Source organism: Neophocaena asiaeorientalis, unplaced genomic scaffold (assembly GCF_003031525.2).
Source record: "Neophocaena asiaeorientalis asiaeorientalis breed wild unplaced genomic scaffold, Neophocaena_asiaeorientalis_V1.1 scaffold150, whole genome shotgun sequence".
Taxonomy (NCBI): Eukaryota; Metazoa; Chordata; class Mammalia; order Artiodactyla; family Phocoenidae; genus Neophocaena; species Neophocaena asiaeorientalis.
In genome coordinates, this window is record NW_020176571.1 from 21,823,490 (window position 1) to 21,842,191 (window position 18,702).

Consider the following 18,702-nt stretch of genomic DNA (forward strand, 5'->3'; position numbering starts at 1 on the left):
CGGGCCTCTCACTGCCGTAGCCTCTCCCGTTGCGGAACACAGGCTCCGGACACGCAGGCTCAGCGGCCATGGCTCACGGGCCCAGCCGCTCCGCGGCATGTGGGATCTTCCCGGACCGGGGCACGAACCCGCGTCCCCTGCACGGGCAGGCGGACTCTCAACCACTGCGCCACCAGGGAAGCCCTATTTTGAGACTTTTGATATGAAATATTAATCCTTTCACTTGCCTTTAGAAATACTTTTGACTTTCGGACATTTGGAGCTTCTGTCTATCTATTCTAGCCATCCATGCATCCATCTGTCCATCTGTCCATCTGTCCATCCATACTGATTCTCTTCATTGTGGAAATAATGGGTTCAAGTGCATGATTTTACTAGTAGTTCTTATTTAAGCACACTGATTACTTACTCTATAGTAAGTAGATTTTTAAATGTGTATGGCAAACATACTTTCATTATGTAATCATAAAAATCGCAGGTTTTTAGAGGTCATTTAATTTGGCCTTCTACTTTTGGTCTAATCCACATGTAAATCATTCCAAATAAATACAGCTCAGTATACTTTTGTGAAATTCAGGGTAGATTCTACAACATGAAATACCCATTTTCCTGGCTAAACATGCTTTCTTGTTTGTTTGACCTAGTTTATTGTTAATCCAGGTTTTCTAATTTGTTAATTGCTTTTTTGTCAAGGGGGGAGTTCAGAGCATATCCAAATGAAATCTGTTCATTTGAAAATAAGTATAAAGAACTGTAGACATTTTTTCTCTCCTAGGGCCATCTCTTCCTTTCTCTTTATTTTGTTTCCTCAGTTGGGGTATGGAGAGGTGTCATACTGAATTAGAAAAATGGGTACCAAGAAGGAGAGAGGAGAAATCATTTACTTATTTTCCCCCTCTATCTTCATTTCAAATATTTGTTTTATGCTCACTACATGCCATCATGATATGATATATATTATCCACATATGTTATCCACTGTGTGAAAGTCCTTCCTTGAGCTGAATGTAATAAGGTTTACTGCATTGCTATTTTTAAAATTAAATTCTCTGTCGAAGATGTAACTATAATGGAAAGTCTTGGTATGTGTATTACTTGCTCAGTAACAAAAGGAAATCCCCAGCTTAGCTCATGTTTTAATCTTAAAGCTCTTTGTCAGTCACCTATATAAGTATGTTTTTCATTTAATTGAGACTGGGGCTTTTAAAACAAAACTTAAGAAGTTACCTACTTTCATTAAAATTCTAGCTTTTGTGCTTTCTTTAAAAATCTGTTTGGATATTTCCTCTTTTCCCTTCTGTCTTTCCCTGACTCCACAGCTGCTACAGAACACATTGGTAGAATTCAGTCAACAGATGGATAACATGGCAGTGGAGCTAACTCCGGTGTCAGGAAAGAAGTTTATAGTTTTGGGGCATTAAGAGGTGGCCTTATTATATACACACAAAGTTTAGGGAAAGTCTTAACCGGCACAAGTGTGGTTAATTTAGATATGAGATGTTAACCAAATATTGGGACTAAATTGAAGTAGCTGTTTTAGGATTTTTTTTTTTTTTGTAAGACCCCAGAGCAATATTTACATCTCTTGAGTTTGTCTGCATTTTTTATAAATCCTTTTTTTGGTGTTTCCTTGCTTTGCTCGTGCATTCTCTCAATCATATGTAAGGTGATCTTGTTATCAAACCTGTAGTAATCCCTGATAGTTTTCTAATAAACATTCAACACTGTTGTTAAAATGTAGCCTGCACATACTCAGAGATTATGGGATATATGATAAACTTTTTTAAACATGAAAATAAAGTAGTCTTCAAAATTAAAACTAAAAAAATTAAAATTGAATATGCTCATTTTCTTAGAATGAGCATAGAACGCTCATTGTCTTAGAATTTTAGATTATTTGGAGATGAATTTCTAAGAAAACATTGGAGTGGGGGAAGAAGTATAGATACTTCCAAAAGACTGGGGGTAAGAGTCTTGAAACTTTGGAAGATTGAGGGCTTTCCTGTCCCAGGAATTGCTGATAGATGTTTGGCATCGTTCAATGGTGCCCCCTTGTGGTAAGAATACAGATATCAGAAATGAGTTTCTGTGGAGCCCTGAAGAGTTTTCTGAAAAGGAAAAGATAACAGGGATTTTCTTTTTAAAACAGTACTGAACTTCTGATAAGAAGTTAGTTGGAAATAATTTCTATTACATTTTAAAAGTCTCATGTTAAGGAGCTACTTCCAGATTTTCCAGCTTGACTTTTCATGGGAAGATAGGGCTTCTTTCAGATTAGAAATTTATGTTCATATTTATGGTGTTGCTACAAAGCATGATTGGGTAGGGTTTTTTTTAGTAGAAAAATGACCTCAATTTATAATTCTATTTTCTTCATTTGTTTCTTCTTCTTTGCAAATTGCCACTGTTTCTAAAGGAAGTGGTAAAATACAACAATCCAATAGAATTCAAAGCTGTTTTTTACCAATAAGAAAGTGGGAAAATATATATAAGAAAGACCAGATTGATTAAGGAAGGCTACTAAGAATTCATATTATGCAAAGATGGTTAATAAATGGGAGATAAATAAATGGGAGAAACTGACCTTTTCCTTGAACTTGAATTCTGAACTTGTACAGAAGGACTCACAACTGAAATGTTATTAAATGATGTCAGTTATTTACCTCATTCATAAAAGGAGAAAATAGATATCCTCTTACTGAAATAAGAGTAATAATAGTAATTATAATTACTATTATAATTTACTATAATTACTAAAAATAATAGTAATTATAGTTAATATTAATAAGTAATTATTATATAATACTAGGTAGTACTTTTCCCCCTTTTACAAGAAACTACAATTTAAAAGCTTGTAGGTTTTCTGAGAAGTGTATTTCACAACAGCATCCTTTTTTCTAGCCCCTGTGAGATTGAATTCTTACACTTAGAAGCTTAGAATAATCCCTCAATAAAAAACTTTTATTTCTTATTGCATTGTTCTGTTTGTTTTTTACAGCATTCTTGTGTAATTCTTTTCTATCTGTGAATCTGTGGCTCAGGAATAAATGTCTTGAAAAGAAAGGAACAAAAACACGTTAACCACTGGTGGGGTTTTCATGCCTTGTGGTTAAAAAAAAAAAAAAAGTCTTCACAGAGTATTTGAGCCCTTCTTTTGGATGAGTTGGTATTGTTTCACATTCTAATTTCCTTTTCCTATTCTCTGGGCTCTGAACAAAGATATGTCACTATTGCTCAGAATATTTAGACAAAATTTTATAAGCAAATTAGTTTTGTTTGTTTGGTACGCGGGCCTCTCACTGTTGTGGCCTCTCCCGTTGCGGAGCACAGGCTCCGGATGCGCAGGCTCAGTGGCCATGGCTCACGGGCCCAGCCGCTCCACGGCATGTGGGATCTTCCCGGACCGGGGCACGAACCCGTGTCCACTGCATCGGCAGGCAGACTCTCAACCACTGCGCCACCAGGGAAACCCACAAATTAGTTTTTTTTAAATAAAAGTAGAAAAGTTGTCTGATTGTATTTGTATTATGAAAACATTAGGATTGCTTTCTTTTTCATTTTCCAAATATAAAATTATCATGATACTGAATGTATTTGTAAATGATAAGGCCCTCATCTACCCTCAAGTTGTGAATCCTTGGTCTAACGTGTTTAAATTTCATTTGATTCTCCAAGATTGGGCTAATGAAAAGTCTGTTTTTTGTAGAAAAGTTAAGAAATTATTAAAGTATTTTTGTAAATATCCATATATCACTGAAAAGTCTGTAAAAGTAAATGACTTTACTAAAGAAAATTTCTCTGGTTTATTTTAAAAGATAAGAGTTCATATAGTGATTTTTAGTCTAGAAATATTTGCTCAATGACAGTAAGCGATCAGCTACATTTCTTAAAATTTTAGTCACCTTTCATTTTCATAATCAATCGCATCATTTTAGGGCAGAGGCAATGTTTTCAATGGAAAGATGCTTTAATTCTCAAGGAGACACATTCATTTTCATTTGTCTGATCTCATTCATCCAGCTTTAACTCAGGAGCTATTGACTGAAGATTTCCAAGCTGCTATTTTGGTAGGTAAGTGTATTACCGGTTTCCTAATGTATTTCCTTGTCGTTTTTTGGACAGGGGCTAATGCAGGAGATCAATGATTTGAGGTTAAGAGTCACTGAAATGGACAATGAAAGACTTCAGAATGAAAAAAAGCTGAAATCTACCAAAGTAAGTTCTCACAATGGCAAAAATTTTTATATAAATGGCTCACTATCTACAATCAATAATATAAATAAAATACATTTTCTACTTAGTATATGATAGAGAAGGCATTTTACAAGGGAATGAAGTTTTTCCCCAAGTGTTTTAACCATCTTGAATTTAAACACTACTGTTCTGAATAAGAATCAGGGTTTAACTAATCTGATAGAACGTAACCTGTCATTTCTCTTAATTATCTAACCTCCTTTATAAACTGATACTGTTTTCTTGGTTACTTAGCTTGTCTTTTTCTATCTGTAGTTTTCTTTCCCTCCTGTCTCTCTACCAGTCTTTAATGGCCAAACTTTCTAGCATGAAAATCAAGGTGGGTCAGATGCAGTATGAAAAGCAGCGGATGGAACAAAAGTGGGAGTCCCTGAAGGTGTAGTAGACCTTGGGTAATGGGGTCCATGGCCTGTTGCTTTCTGGCTTGTGTTGTTTTGCTGTGATGGTGTTTTTAGTGGTGTGTGCATTCATTTTGTGTGTGTGTCACCTGTTCTTTAAAAATATGTTTAAAGCTGTTTAGAGGGCCAATACAATCCCTAATATTGTTTTCAGAAACATATGAAATAGTGAAAAACAATAAGCAGGTAAAATAAAAGTATTCGCTTATAAATTAAATCTCACTCTCTTGGACTCTCTGAGATTCAAGCATAGTAAAATAATTGCAGCAATTCAGCTGTGAAAGAATTCTGGTATCAATAGTAGACACTGTTTTCTTCCTTCTTGGCGATAAATGTGTGCATTGGTTAACTCTGTCCTGGCAGTGAGTAGGAGTTACTGCTTAGAAGCACAGTGAGAACAGGCAGCACTTCTTGCCAGTGCTACTGAAAATTCCTTGTATTTGGTGTCCATTCCTACCATAAACAAAAACTATAGGGCCAACTTCTTAGCTCCATTGGAGAGCTACATCTTCTCATAATACCAAACACAGTACGTATCTTTAGAGACTGAAACTATATTAAGAAAAATAAAGGTGCACTTATTAGCATTGCATGGCTTTATTTCCTGGGTTAAATACAGCCAGCAAAACTTAAATTTGTCAAAGCTAATTCTTTACCAAAATGAAACAGAAACAGACATTAGTAAATAGATAGCACATTGGATGTGGGGTCTTAAATAGTTGTGTAGTTTAAAAAATAAAAAGACTTAAAATCTGTTTTCTAAATCTCTTTTTTTCCATTGTCGTAGGAGATTCTATTCTTTTACCTTAGTGATGAGGATGAATTGTTTAGTCCCGTGATTTGGCTAAAGTTGTTCATCGCGTGCTACCTTACCCACTAATTAAGCTCTATCTTGTCCAGGGAACATGAGTGCCATCTTGAAATGCTGAATAAATGTCAAGCAAGTCTAATATATTATTTTCCAATTTGCATTTTGTTTTGCTTGTATGACACTAAGCATCTAATGATTATCTTCCTTGATTAACTTGGTCAGATTTTTTACCTAACATAAGATTTAAACCTTAGGGCTGCCCTAGTCCTAATCACACTTTAAAAGATTTATTTTTAATTTGGTCACAAGGAAACTTGAAATAATTATACCGTAATTATTATAAGTTGTACTTTTGTTAATTGTCTTGCTTTCTGCTTATCATTGCCACTGTCTGATTTCTGAAGTTTGCGTCTAAATTCTTGTAGTTTTTTGTTTCATTCACAAAAACTAATTATTGACTTAAGAGTTAACAGACTCTCTGAATATTCCCTTTTAGTCATAATCTACTCTTTTTAAGTGTATTTATCATTTGTAGGAGGAACTGGCATCTCTAAAAGAACAGCTGGAAGAGAAGGAATCTGAAGTAAAAAGACTACAAGAAAAATTGGTTTGCAAGATGAAAGGAGAAGGGATTGAAATTCTTGATCGAGGTAAGAATATGTATTTAACATTTGTTCTCTTATTTTGTTAAAGTCATCCAAGATCTATAAAAGAAACTGATGTTAGATGATGTGTACCATTAGCATCTAAGAGAGAGAGGAGTAGCAGAAGCCATCTGGGCCCAGGACTGCAGGGACTCCTCCAAGCCTCTTTACTGTGCTTGGGCATCTGTTAACTTCCTCTTGAGCAGCTGGAGAAGGGCACCTCTGTACGTCAGTGGGATTTTATTTTAGATTACTACATGGTAAATTCCCATAATGTCCAAATTGCAATACAAGGAAGTGTCAAAAAGAATTAAAAGGAACTAAAACTATGTCCCAAGATTATTCCCCTCTGAACTGAACTTGAGACAACATAAAGTAAGGCATTTAGGAACCTTGCCTGCCTTTTTGAGAGGAGAGAGGGAAGGCTGTGTATCTTTGGAAAGTTAATGAACATTTCTTATCATGCATTGAGCCCTCAACCTTCTAGAAAGCAAAATAGGTTAATTCTGTTTTGGGAAAACTGTATGAATTTATCCAAAAAATTGTTTTCATAAATTGAGGAGGTTTGTCCTGGACATCATATGGACTGTAATTTTTCATAACGTAGGTTATACCCGCTAGAAAATAACTTGAATGAAATGTGGGTTTTTAAAAAATTATATTTGGAAGTATATATGCCTGTAACATCTGACAACACTTGGTCAAATTTAACCTTTCTTTGTTATAACAAATGGTATGGCAACAGCAACTTCTGACTCATTCAAAACAGAATAAATTCCAGTTAGTGTAGATTTGGTACATTTTTATCTATTGCTTTATCTATTTTGTCTATTTTATCTATTATTGTCTGTACAATGAGGGGCTTGAATTAGATTACCTCCAAAGTCTCCTTGGCTCTAGAATACCCTGGCTTTATATACCTGTAGGTATCACAATCCCCTGTCCATCAGAAAACTCAATTCAGCCAACATTGAGGGAAATGGATTTTTCCCCTCTATTTTGGCATGTGTAGAATGTATGTTCTTCAAGGACACTCACAGACAGGTCATGCTTTCAAGATTCTAAGGAAAAAAATGGAATCATAGAGGCTATGTGGGCTAGAGGCTATGTTGGCTATGCTAGAGTAATGCTACCCAAAGTCGGATCTGAGGACTAGCAGTGGTCTGTGCACCACTTGTCAGCAGTACACAGCCAGGCACTAAGAGCAAGTGCTTAGAAACTTCGTGGAATCTGATGTTGCCATAACATCTACCTGCGTGATCAGTGGACTCATCTTGGTGAACAGGAGATGGACCACTTCAGTGTTGTTGAACTTGAGCAGTGAGATGAATATGACGTAAGCAATGTCCTAATCACATTCAGGAGGGTCACATATCAGACTGTAATGAAAACGTAAAAAACAACCAATGCAACATTAGCTGGTTTTTCATCACAGTTAGTGTAGGAAGCACTTATACTCCGAAGGCCCAATTTTAATACAAGAAAATCAAGGTTCAGAAAGATGAAGTAACAGAGGTAGTAACTCAGATTTACATCTTCTGATTAACTACATTAGGTTCTCTTTCTAACCTCACAGAGGGCATGTTATATTGTAGTATCAGTCCTAAAGTCATAAAATAATGCTTAATATTCAGTCTTTATGAGTTAGAGTCTCTTTATTTTAGGTAAAAGGAGACCAACTAATAGTGCTTTTAAAATATTACTTATTGTTGTAATGTATGCTAACTTCCAATTCGATGGGTTTTCCTGCACAGATGAAAATTTTAAAAAGAAGCTCAAAGACAAAAGTAAGGTTTTTGGTGTATTTCCATCAGCCTTTACATTCACCAAAAGTACTACTTGGACTGTTCTTTGCATGTGTTTTTAAAACATTTCTCTCCCCAAAGATGTAAAATTGCTTCATCAATAAGCTCCCCATTTCTTCAGAGTATGCAAAATAGAGGGCAAATAAACAAACAATAAAACGAGGAGTAAAAGACCGTTTTGCTTATTGCTCCTGGTTCAACCCTTTTGCTCTGCAGGATATAGCAGAGCGCCCCAGAGTGGTGGAGGTGAGGAAACGTTTTCTCCGTGGCCCAGGAGATACAGGGTCAGAGGAGAAAATAATGTTTATACTCCTATGAAAACCTACTGTTTTTACGGTTTACCACAGTTGAAGATTATTTTGAACTTTGCTTTTGTTTTCCAATGTTTTGTAGCCCACTTTTTCACTGAGATCTATATTAAGGGCTTCTATAAACATATCCTCTTGTGTTACAAAAGAAATTGTACCCAGGCTGACTAACAGAGACTAGAGTTAATGCAGTGTAATCGATAAAGCCTTAGTGGACTTTCCTCCAGACATTAGGTTCTTAAGGGAATTTGCCATTAAAGAAAAGAAGAAGAAGAAAAGCAGTTCCTAAACAGTATACCTTAATTGAAAGTATTGTATCAGAGGTGAATGATGCACCACTGTTTTAAAATTTACCTTCAGTAGTATTTTTTTGTCCTCAAAAGCAGACAACGCTTAGCTGAACATTTTCCTCTGTTTCAATTTTTTTAATTTGTGATTTCATTTTGGGTTGACTCTCCATATTTAAAATGTTTGTTTTTTTATTACTAAAGTAACATGCTTTTGTATTTGAATGTCACATTTTAAGGAGAATCACTTACTTTGGCCTTTTAAAATAGTATTGTTTAAAAACGTTTTAAAATAGTACTGGAAATGAGGTTTATAGATGAAGCAAAGTACTTGTTATCCTTCTGTATGGAACCTACAGCCAGCTGCTTTAGCATGATACTCATGTAAATATCACGTTCCTTCAGGCTCTTACCATTTGCGTCTCCATCTTGGTTATAACCGAACATCATTTTCTCTGCTTTTGTCATATATACACCATTCATTGCTTTCACCTGCTTTATAAGTTTCTTCTTTGAAAGCTCTGTATTTTTATTGTTATAGCACTGAAATTTCATCTTCAGTGTTCTTATGAGGTTTTCGTTCTTGCTTTGAGAGAGGGTAGTTGTTTTCTTTCTGGAATGATGACTATTAAGGTGAGTTAGAAAGTGTTCATTTTTCAGGTTTTCCCTAAAAGAGAATATGAATGGTAAATGTGCCTTTAAAAAAAAAAAAAGAAAGTGGAACAAATTATTAACATCTTTACCTTGCAACATTTCAATCTGAAGAGTCAGTAGCTTCTTGTTCTTGTCACACAAGTTAACTAAACAGACTTCTGATTTGCTGTTGTGATATTCCAGATATTGAAGTACAAAAAATGAAAAAGGCTGTGGAGTCTTTGATGGCAGCAAATGAAGAAAAGGTAACTAGATGAAATTTAAGTGTTTATTTGGACGTGTAATAACATCATTCCATGCATTCTCATCAGATATCCCTGTTTGAAAGAACATCGGCTAAACACAGCTGACATTAAGAGGCAAGCATTCTCCCTTCCTGCCCAAGTGGGCCTGCTCTTGGGGGGCGGGTCATAGACGTACTTGTGCTGCACAGACGGGAATGGAGACCAGCAGCACTGGCTCCACTGAGAATCTACCCCTCCCGCCCACCGCCCTGAATTTAGAAAATGTTCAGGTTATCAGATCAGCTCTTTATATTCAGGTGACAAATGAGACAAAGGATACAGGCCGTAGTACATCCTTTCTGTGGTCCCTGGAAATTCTGGACTGCCCTATGAACTCTGAAGGAGGTAGCCATGGCAACTTTAGCTTCATGATCATGTTGATTTTCTTCTCTAGGAACATGTTATTTCCTTCACACTCCTGGCCTCTTTCACATCTGGGATTATCTCTGCTCTCCTGATGGTGAGATACCAGGAAACAAGCACAGGCACCATGTAATCAAGGACGGCACTCGGCTTTGTTTTAGCTATGCTCACCTAATGCCAAGGTCTCCAAGAGGGCCTTTCCTCCAGCTGTTGCTTCTCCTTACTTCATCCTGCTAAGAGCAGGGATGCAGGGACCCTACTAAGGAAACATGCTTCTTCTTGGCTTCCCTGACCAGCCATATACCCAGCAGGCAGGTTCAGCTCCTGTCATCAGAACTCTCCCCTCGTGTCCTTTAATGAATAGAACGAGGAGACATTTTCCCATGAAAAGAGTAATTTCAAGGAAATAAAAACCAAGCAAATGCCAAAGAACTTTATCTTGATCTTTTTCTCTCATCATAAGCTTCTTTCTCTATTTCTTTCTTGCCTACTCTGTTTGCATATTTATTTATTTATTTATTGCCTTTCATTCTTTTTGTTCTTTATTCAATGGAAATAAACTCTTTCTCCTACCCACCTACCCATATATAGGTTTCTTTTTGCTAGTCTTCCCCACATCAAAAAAAAAAGTCGTTAGCAAGCTGCCCCACATAGATTTAATTTGAAAAAAAAATCACTAAAATTCATTTGGTTTTAATTTCTTTCCCTCAAAAAGCAACAATAACAAATGAAACTCCCAATGTTGAATGAGGGCTTACTAGATGCTCCGACTTCTCTAGGAGCAGCGAGAGTGACATAACTTCTTGGTGGTTCCAAGAGGTCTTCAAAGAGGACATATTTGGGCAAATTCTGAGGGAGAGCAAAGAGTCATTCATCAGGAGAATGAAGGATTCTGGGCAAAGGATCCATGAGTGAAAACATGTCTCAAAACCAAGGCTTGAAACAGCCAGTGCGTGCTGGGAAAGTTCTGGAGCAGGAGATACAGGTGGAGGAGTTGGGTATATGAGAGAGTGCTATGGCGAGGCTAATGATGTAATGATTTGGGTTCTCAGCTTTAGACCTTGGACAGTGAGATAATTAAATTGCCATGTTAGAAAGCTAACTCCAGTGACAGAATGGAAGCAAGAATAAGGGAGGGAGAATGAAGACAAAAGAATTAAGAGGCTGTTAAAATAGCTGAGAAATGAAGACGGGCTGAAATGAGGCAATGGCAGTGAAGCGGTAAGGAAGGAAGGGATTTTAGAGAAATTCACAGGTCGACAAGATTTTTAAATCTTTGGATTTGGGAGTAAGTTTCTGGTTTGAGCAGTGGGGTGAATGATGGTGCCCATAAAAGAGTTAAGGGAATCCAAGCAGAGACCGAGATACTGGAGGCAAACAATGAGCTTCATTTTAGATGTACTCAATTTGATGCGTTCATGGGACATCACAAGGAGATATCTCATAGAAAATTGGAAAATCAATCTAAATTTTAGGATTAATGAAGGATTATAGATTGGTGGGGAGTGAACCCCATCAATTTTAGGAGAAATGTAGAGTTGAAATATATAGATTGGTGGGGACAAAACTATAGTTCATGTGTCAGTTTGCTTTTGATCCATGATAAATCACATTTATTATTTCTCATACTTTTGTAGGTGGGCTAGATTGCTCTTCTAGTCTGGGCTGGCTTTGCTGATCTCTACCATTAGCTGGTGGCTGGAATGGGGCTGGATGGTTTAAGATGGTGTAACTCACATGTCTGGTGACTGACTGGTCTAGGTTGACCCCAGCTGGGTTGTCTCTTCTCCAAATGGTCTCTCATCCTCCAGTAGACTAGCCTATGCTTCTTCATGTAGTAGCCTCAGGGTTCCCTAGGGCAGCAAGACAGGGCAAGTCCCAATGTGCAAATACTTTTCAAGCCTTTGCTCTGAACCACATTTGTTATGTGTCATTGGCCAAAGCAAGTCACATGGCCATGCCCCAAATCCATGTCGGGGAAGCTAGGGAGCCCATTTTTATAATTTACCACACTGAGGGCCTGGGAAGAGAGAAGAGGGTAAAGGACAACACGTTGAAGCTCTAACATTTTATATTCTGGGTTGGGAAGATAGTGAGGGTTATGGAAGTAGAATGTTTATCTGGTCAAGGAATTAACAAATCAAAACAGAAGAAAAGAAAGAATGGAGAGAAAAGTGAAAGAAGGAAAGAGTGGGGGTCAATCAAGTGCCACCTAGAAGTCAAATTAGAAAAAGGATGAAAAGTGTCCATTGTTTTTAGTAAAGAGAAGGTCACTGATCAGTAATTGAAGCAGCTTTGGTGGAGTGTTTGGAGAAGGGAAAAGCCAGATGGTGATTAATGGCAGCTGGTAAAGATAGCAGGTGTAGATCTTTCTTTCAAGCTCTGACTTAGGAGAGTAAAGGAAGTTGATTTTTTTGTTTTGTTTTGTTTTGTATCTTATTACCTTGTTTTGTTTTTGTTTTCTAAAGATGGCAGCTGAAGGATAGGATCTCTAAATTTAGAGGTACTTTTTCTATGTCTCTGACGTATGTAGGCAAAATATTCTGAACATTACCAGTTTTACTAAAGTTTAGAAGTATTCTTTGAATAATGTAAATAATTCATGTCTACTTATTCTTTGTGTCACAATTACTTTTGTTGTTTTAAAATCATAATATTAAAGATGATAATTGATTTTACTAATAGGATCGGAAAATAGAAGATCTTCGACAGTGCCTGAACAGGTACAAGAAGATGCAAGATACAGTGGTACTGGCCCAAGGTAAAAAAGGTAGTGTAGCTCTAAACATTTTTCTGCTTTATTTGATTTTTAAGTGGCTATGAACTTTTCTACACTTGGCCTCAATTTCTTTCATGAAGTAGATCCATTATTTCAAGTTAGGTGGCGCATTTCATTCATTCAGTGATGTCATTAGGCATCTGTTCTCTGCCAGAAAGTGTGTCCGCTGATGAGCGCACTGTTGATTGGCTGCCCAGAGAGAGCCTCTCCACGGAGTTGATTAGGTAACATTGCAGAGAGAAAGGAGGACAGTACCTGCAAGAGCCTCGGGGAAAGAAGACCTTGGTGTGTTTATTAAGAAACAAAAGGAGACCAGTGTACCTAGAAGGTAGTGAGCAGGGGGGAGAGTGAGACAAGATGAGATAATAGAGGTGAGCACGGCCGGGTCATGCAAAGTGAGGAGTTCAGCTCTTATTCGAGCCCAGAGGGATCCACTGAATGGTCTGAACAAGTCAACCACATGATCTTTGTGACAAAAGGACCATCGTGGACTATGGACCGCTGGGACTATTCCAGCAGTGTTGGAAGGAAGGGAAGTCAATCAAGAGGCCCTTGCGGTATTGCAGTGGGAAGATCTGATGGTGCTGATTGGAAATGTATTTTGGTGTTAGAATCAACTCGATAGTGTGATGAATTAGATGAGGGGAGTGAAGAGGAAAGAAGGCATCAAGAAAGATCAACATTTCTGACTAAAGCAACTAGCAGATGATGGTTCCATTTACCAAGAGGGGGAAGCCTAGAGAAGGAACATGGAAGTGGTTGAGGAGGATTGTGTTCAGCTTCGAATGTGTTTTTTAAAAATCTGGGGCTTCCCTGGTGGCACAGTGGTTGAGCGTCCGCCTGCTGATGCAGGGGACACGGGTTCGTGCCCCGGTCCGGGAAGATCCCACATGCCGCGGAGCGGCTGGGCCCGTGAGCCATGGCCGCTGAGCCTGCGCGTCCGGAGGCTGTGCTTCCCAACGGGAGAGGCCACAACAGTGAGAGGCCCGCGTACTGAAAAAAAAAAAAAAAAAAATCTGTAGAACATCTAGGTAAAGATAGTATGCATTTTGTTGTATTTATTATTATTTTATCTGCTGATGGGCCAGTTGGCCATCCACAAATGTGGCAAAAACTTGGGGGTCATTCAAAACACACAAAAATGTGAAGAACTTTGAAAGTTCTCTTGTTCATTAGCACTGCCTAGTTGGGGTTATTTGCTTTGAAAGTAAGTGCTGGCTACCAAATGTAAAATAGATAGCTAGTGGGAAGCAGCCGCATAGCACAGGGAGATCAGCTCGGTGCTTTGTGACCACCTAGAGGGGTGGGATAGGGAGGGTGGGAGGGAGGGAGGTGCAAGAGGGAAGAGATATGGGGATATATGTATATGTATAACTGATTCACTTTGTTATAAAGCAGAAACTAACACACCATGGTAAAGCAATTATACTCCAGTAAAGATGTTTAAAAAAAAAAGAAATTACCTGGAATTACACATATCAGTAACTATTAAAAAATAAAAGTAAGTGCTGGAAATAAATAAGCCTTTTGGAAGGTACTCATGGGACACTCGGATTTTGAAATTTTAATCTTGATGGTTTACAAAGAAAGAAAATGCTGCTTTAGACCAGGATCTTTGAAAAAAATGGATCTTCATCTTTTTGTCCAGAAGGCCTATTATTAAGACTTTATAAATATCTGAATGAGCAAATGAACCTCTAATTATCAGTGTAGACTTATGACAATTCTTACCACTCACCATTTTCTAAACCTTCACAGGAGTCTCTCTTCTAAGGAATATTGCAAATTCTCAAGTAATTAATTTTTACATAGTCATAGCATTTAAAACATTGTTTGATTTTATAGAATCTCAACACTATAATTCAATATTTAAAAATCAAGGAAGAGCAGATTGATTTCTATAATTAGACTACATTGTAAGACACTTGGAAAACAGATAAAAAGGGGGGAAAGTCAGTCAAAATTGCACTGGCATGATCATTGCTGGCGTTTTCACGTAATTCTTTCTGGCCTTTTTTTTCTGTGCATATAAGTATATAATTAAAAAGGATAGTTTTTAACCGTGTACAGCAGGATAGATGTTTATAAACCATTGAAAATTACGTCCTGTTCTATTGAAGAGTTATGTAAACAGTGATTTCTCACTAGGATTTATATTTATTTAGACAATCCTCAGGGAATTTTAAGAATACCTAAATTCTAATAAAATTAGAGTAAAAATCTAATAACAACCTAAATTAAGAAGCTATGTCTAGTTAGTATCTTTAAACAAGTATATGATTTGCCATTTTGTATTATTCAGAAAATAGTTGGAAGGACCATTCTGTTTGTGAAAACAGAATATCTGGCACTGTTGTTCAGCACTTAATCCTTTTCATTTCTAGAGATGTAAAAAAAATTCTCAAAGTTGGTGGTTATGTGGTTCCTTCTCTCCATTAGGCCATTCTTTCTACTTTAAAATGAAATGAATGGCAAAAAAGGATCCTCTTAAGAGGGATCAAAGGGTCATCTATTTTCTCTTCTTTTCCTTTTTTCCTTTCTATGTTTTTTCAAGAGCACAGTAGCGATGAAAATGGAGTTGTCTAAATGGTGACTTTGTTGCTGTTAGAATCAGTTTTGTTGTACCACTGGCATTCCTCAGCTGGGTTATTTCTGAACTGAAATTTATAAAGCCCCAAATGTTGACACAGAATTACAGGAAGGTTGTTGGACTGAGTTAACTTTTAACATCAATGCTGTGAGTCTATGATGGTGTCTATTAAACCACTAGTAATTAATACCTGTACTAATACCACTACTGGATACTCATGTGGCCCAAGAGTCCCTGGGCCTTAGGTGCTCACAGTTTTAAGCTGCCGTTTCCTAGGTCCCACGTTGTTGTTCTTCAAGTGATGCCAGGAGTTGACTCTTTGATTTCTAGGGATCAGAACATTTTTTATATTCAAGATAATTGGGATTCTTATCTTCCTCCAAAAGTAAAAAATGAAAAGCTGCTGGTGTCCACTTTCCGCTTTGTCGTTGCTTAGGCCAAGATGGCGACTTTGAAGACCTGCTCCCTTCCAGTTCCTTCTCCACTTTGCTGGACGCACAGGGCTTTAGCGATCTGGAGAAAAACCTGTCATCTACACCAGTAATGGGATCTCCCAGTCATGACCCATTTAACACAAGTGCTCCAGAAGAGGTATTTATAGACTCAATAGTTTCTTCATGTTAAAGAGACTCTGTCATTGAAAGTGCCATTGATAACATCAAAGACATGGGTTCTTTTCTCAGGTGGATTACTGACTTGCTTTGTCCCGGCAATTATTGTGACCTCCGGCTCTTTATTTGAAATGTGTGTTTTTTCCCTCTCTTTAATAATAAATAAACACTTGGGCAATGTCAAAACCACTTATGTAATTCAGGAAAGACATATGAATCCCTTGGAGATGGATGTCATCTTCAGTACTAGGTTATAATCTACTTCCTAAAGAATAAGTAGGGAATAAGTAAAGTGAGGGTAAAGTGAGATTATGTAAATTTATTTTAGTCACTTGTGATGGTAACTGTGAAAGATGATGGACTTCAGTTAACATGCTGGGGATTGTGGAGCCATGTATTGCATGGGGGTACCCAAACCTGAGGTCAGCAGGTGAACTGATCTACAAGCGTAGTTATGGCAAAACAATAAGAAGCAAATTGCCGGGCTTCCCTGGTGGTGCAGTGGTTGAGAGTCCGCCTGCCGATGCAGGGGACACGGGTTCGTCTCCCGGTCCGGGAGGATCCCACATGTGGCGGAGCGGCTGGGCCCGTGAGCCATGGCCACTGAGCCTGCGCATCTGGAGCCTGTGCTCCGCAACGGGAGCGGCCACAACAGTGAGCGGCCCATGTACAGAAAAAAAAAAAAAAAGAAGCAAATTGCCCTGACAGATAACACATTGATTAATTGATTTCTTGGTAAATAAGGCGTCATCTGCATGGAGGATCTGATTTACGGGATCTGTAGTGTTGAAAAATGCTTCAAAGAAGCAGACGCCTTCCTATGGCCCTTCAAATTATCTTCATGAGGTGGAGTGAAGAAAAAGACCACCCACTTTTTAGAAGGTAGAGATGTTGGCAATAGGGTAGACCAGATCAACACGTCTATTAGAAGGATGAACTAAGATGTCTACCATGATTATTTTTGTAATCTGGTCAGTTAATAAAAAGTGACTGCTTTCAGTTTTTTTTTTAAAAGATCATGGAAGAAAATTTTGGGTTCGAACCCTGGTCCGGGAAGATCCCACATGCCACGGAGCAACTAAGCCCATGTGCCACAACTACTGAGCCTAATCCACTCTATTAGATAAAAGCATATCCACAAATATCTTCACAAAAAGCCCTTTACTGCCTTAGGTTCCCCGTAAGGCCACTATGAGATATCCCTTTGTTTTTAGAGTTTTTGATCTTTTTGAAAGGTTCATTGAGACAGCACCACCTTGAATTTTCCTGTCTTCACAAAGCTACACCTGTGGCTTCATCTTAAGACTGTTTTCCTGACAGAACCTGTGCTTGATCTTTGCCCTCAAACCATTTCTTAATTTTAATATGTAATGTTCCATCTAGGGAGACTGGGAATGAGAAACAGTTTAATTTTTCAAGTAAATAGCCTTGGCTCCTTTATATTTAACAGTTGCTTCTTTGGTCACCTCTCTTCTAACATTTTATTGTAAGTAGCAAGAAGAAACCAAATGGCATCTTTACTTTTTATATCTGTTGCTCATAATTACGTAATGAGAATATGAAATTTGAATTGAATGAAAGTGAATTCAAGGAGAAAAGAGCATTTCCTTTTTAAATGTAAGAGAGAGCTAAAATATGCCGTTACAAGGAGTTGGTGGGAAGGGGAATTGGATGAAGATAGTCAAAAAGTATGAACTTCTGGCTATAACTAAGTACTGAGGATGTAAAGTACAGCATGGTGACTACAGTTAACATTGCTATATTGTATATTTGAAAGCTGCTGCTAAGAGAGTAGATCCTAAAAGTTCTCATCACGAGGAAAAATGTTTTTTTTTCTGGTATCTATATGAGGTGATAGATGTTAGTTTAACTAAACTCAACTGTGATAATCATATCACAGTGTAGGTATGTCAAGTCGTTATCCTGTACACCTAAAACTTGTACAGTGGTTATATGTCAATTATATCTCAAAGAAATGGAAGGGAAAGAAACCCAAGGGATCAGTTAAGGAATAAGAGCTATTTTAGAGGGGAAAATCCCCTAATTTTTTTTTAACATCTTTATTGGAGTATAATTGCTTTACAATGGTGTGTTAGTTTCCGCTGTATAACAAAGTGAATCAGCTATACATATACATACATCCCCATATCTCCTCCCTCTTGCGTCTCCCTCCCACCCTCCCTATCCCACCCCTCTAGGTGGTCACAAAGCACCGAGCTGATCTCCCTGTGCTATGCGGCTGCTTCCCACTAGCTATCTGTTTTACATTTGGTAGTGTACATATGTCCATGCCACTCTCTCACTTTGTCCCAGCTTACCCTTTTCACGCCCTGTGTCCTCAAGTCCATTCTCTACGTCTGTGTCTTTATTCCCGTCCTGCAGCTAAGTTTTTCAGAAACTTTTTTATATGTGTTAGCATACAGTATTTGTTCTTCTCTGACTTACTTCACTCTGTATGACAGACTCTAGGTCCATCCACCTCACTACAAATAACTCAATTTCGTTTCTTTTTATGGCTGAGTAATATTCCACTGCATGTATGTGACACATCTTCTTTATCCATTCATCCTATGATGGACACTTAGGTTGCTTCCATGTGCTGGCTATTGTAAACAGGGCTAGTGAACATTGTGGTACATGACTCTTTTTGAATTGTGATTTTCTCAGAGTATATGCCCAGTAGTGGGATTGCTGGGTCATATGGTAGTTCTATTTTTAGTTTTTTGAGGAACCTCTATACTGCTCTTCATAGTGGCTGTATCAATTTACATTCCCACCAACAGTGCAAGAGGGTTCCCTTTTCTCCACACCCTCTCCAGCATTTATTGTTTGTAGATTTTTTGATGATAGCCATTCTGACCGGTGTGAGGTGATACCTCATTGTAGTTTTGATTTGCATTTCTCTAATGATTAGT

General features: G+C 37.8%; 1 protein-coding gene across 9 annotated transcripts in view; it reads left to right on the forward strand.

The window, feature by feature from the left end:
• PPFIBP1 (PPFIB scaffold protein 1) overlaps positions 1 to 18,702 on the forward strand; it is a 174,650-nt gene that overhangs the window by 130,170 nt on the left and 25,778 nt on the right. For 5 of the 9 annotated variants that reach the window (XM_024733400.1, XM_024733406.1, XM_024733401.1 and 2 more), the window contains 6 exons: positions 4,122 to 4,214; positions 5,998 to 6,112; positions 7,861 to 7,893; positions 9,344 to 9,405; positions 12,493 to 12,577; positions 15,613 to 15,767. In XM_024733400.1, coding sequence (XP_024589168.1) covers positions 4,122 to 4,214; positions 5,998 to 6,112; positions 7,861 to 7,893; positions 9,344 to 9,405; positions 12,493 to 12,577; positions 15,613 to 15,767 — 543 coding nt within the window. The remainder of the gene's footprint in view (positions 1 to 4,121; positions 4,215 to 5,997; positions 6,113 to 7,860; positions 7,894 to 9,343; positions 9,406 to 12,492; positions 12,578 to 15,612; positions 15,768 to 18,702) is intronic. The other 4 variants (XM_024733404.1, XM_024733408.1, XM_024733405.1 and 1 more) reach the window with 3 other exon arrangements.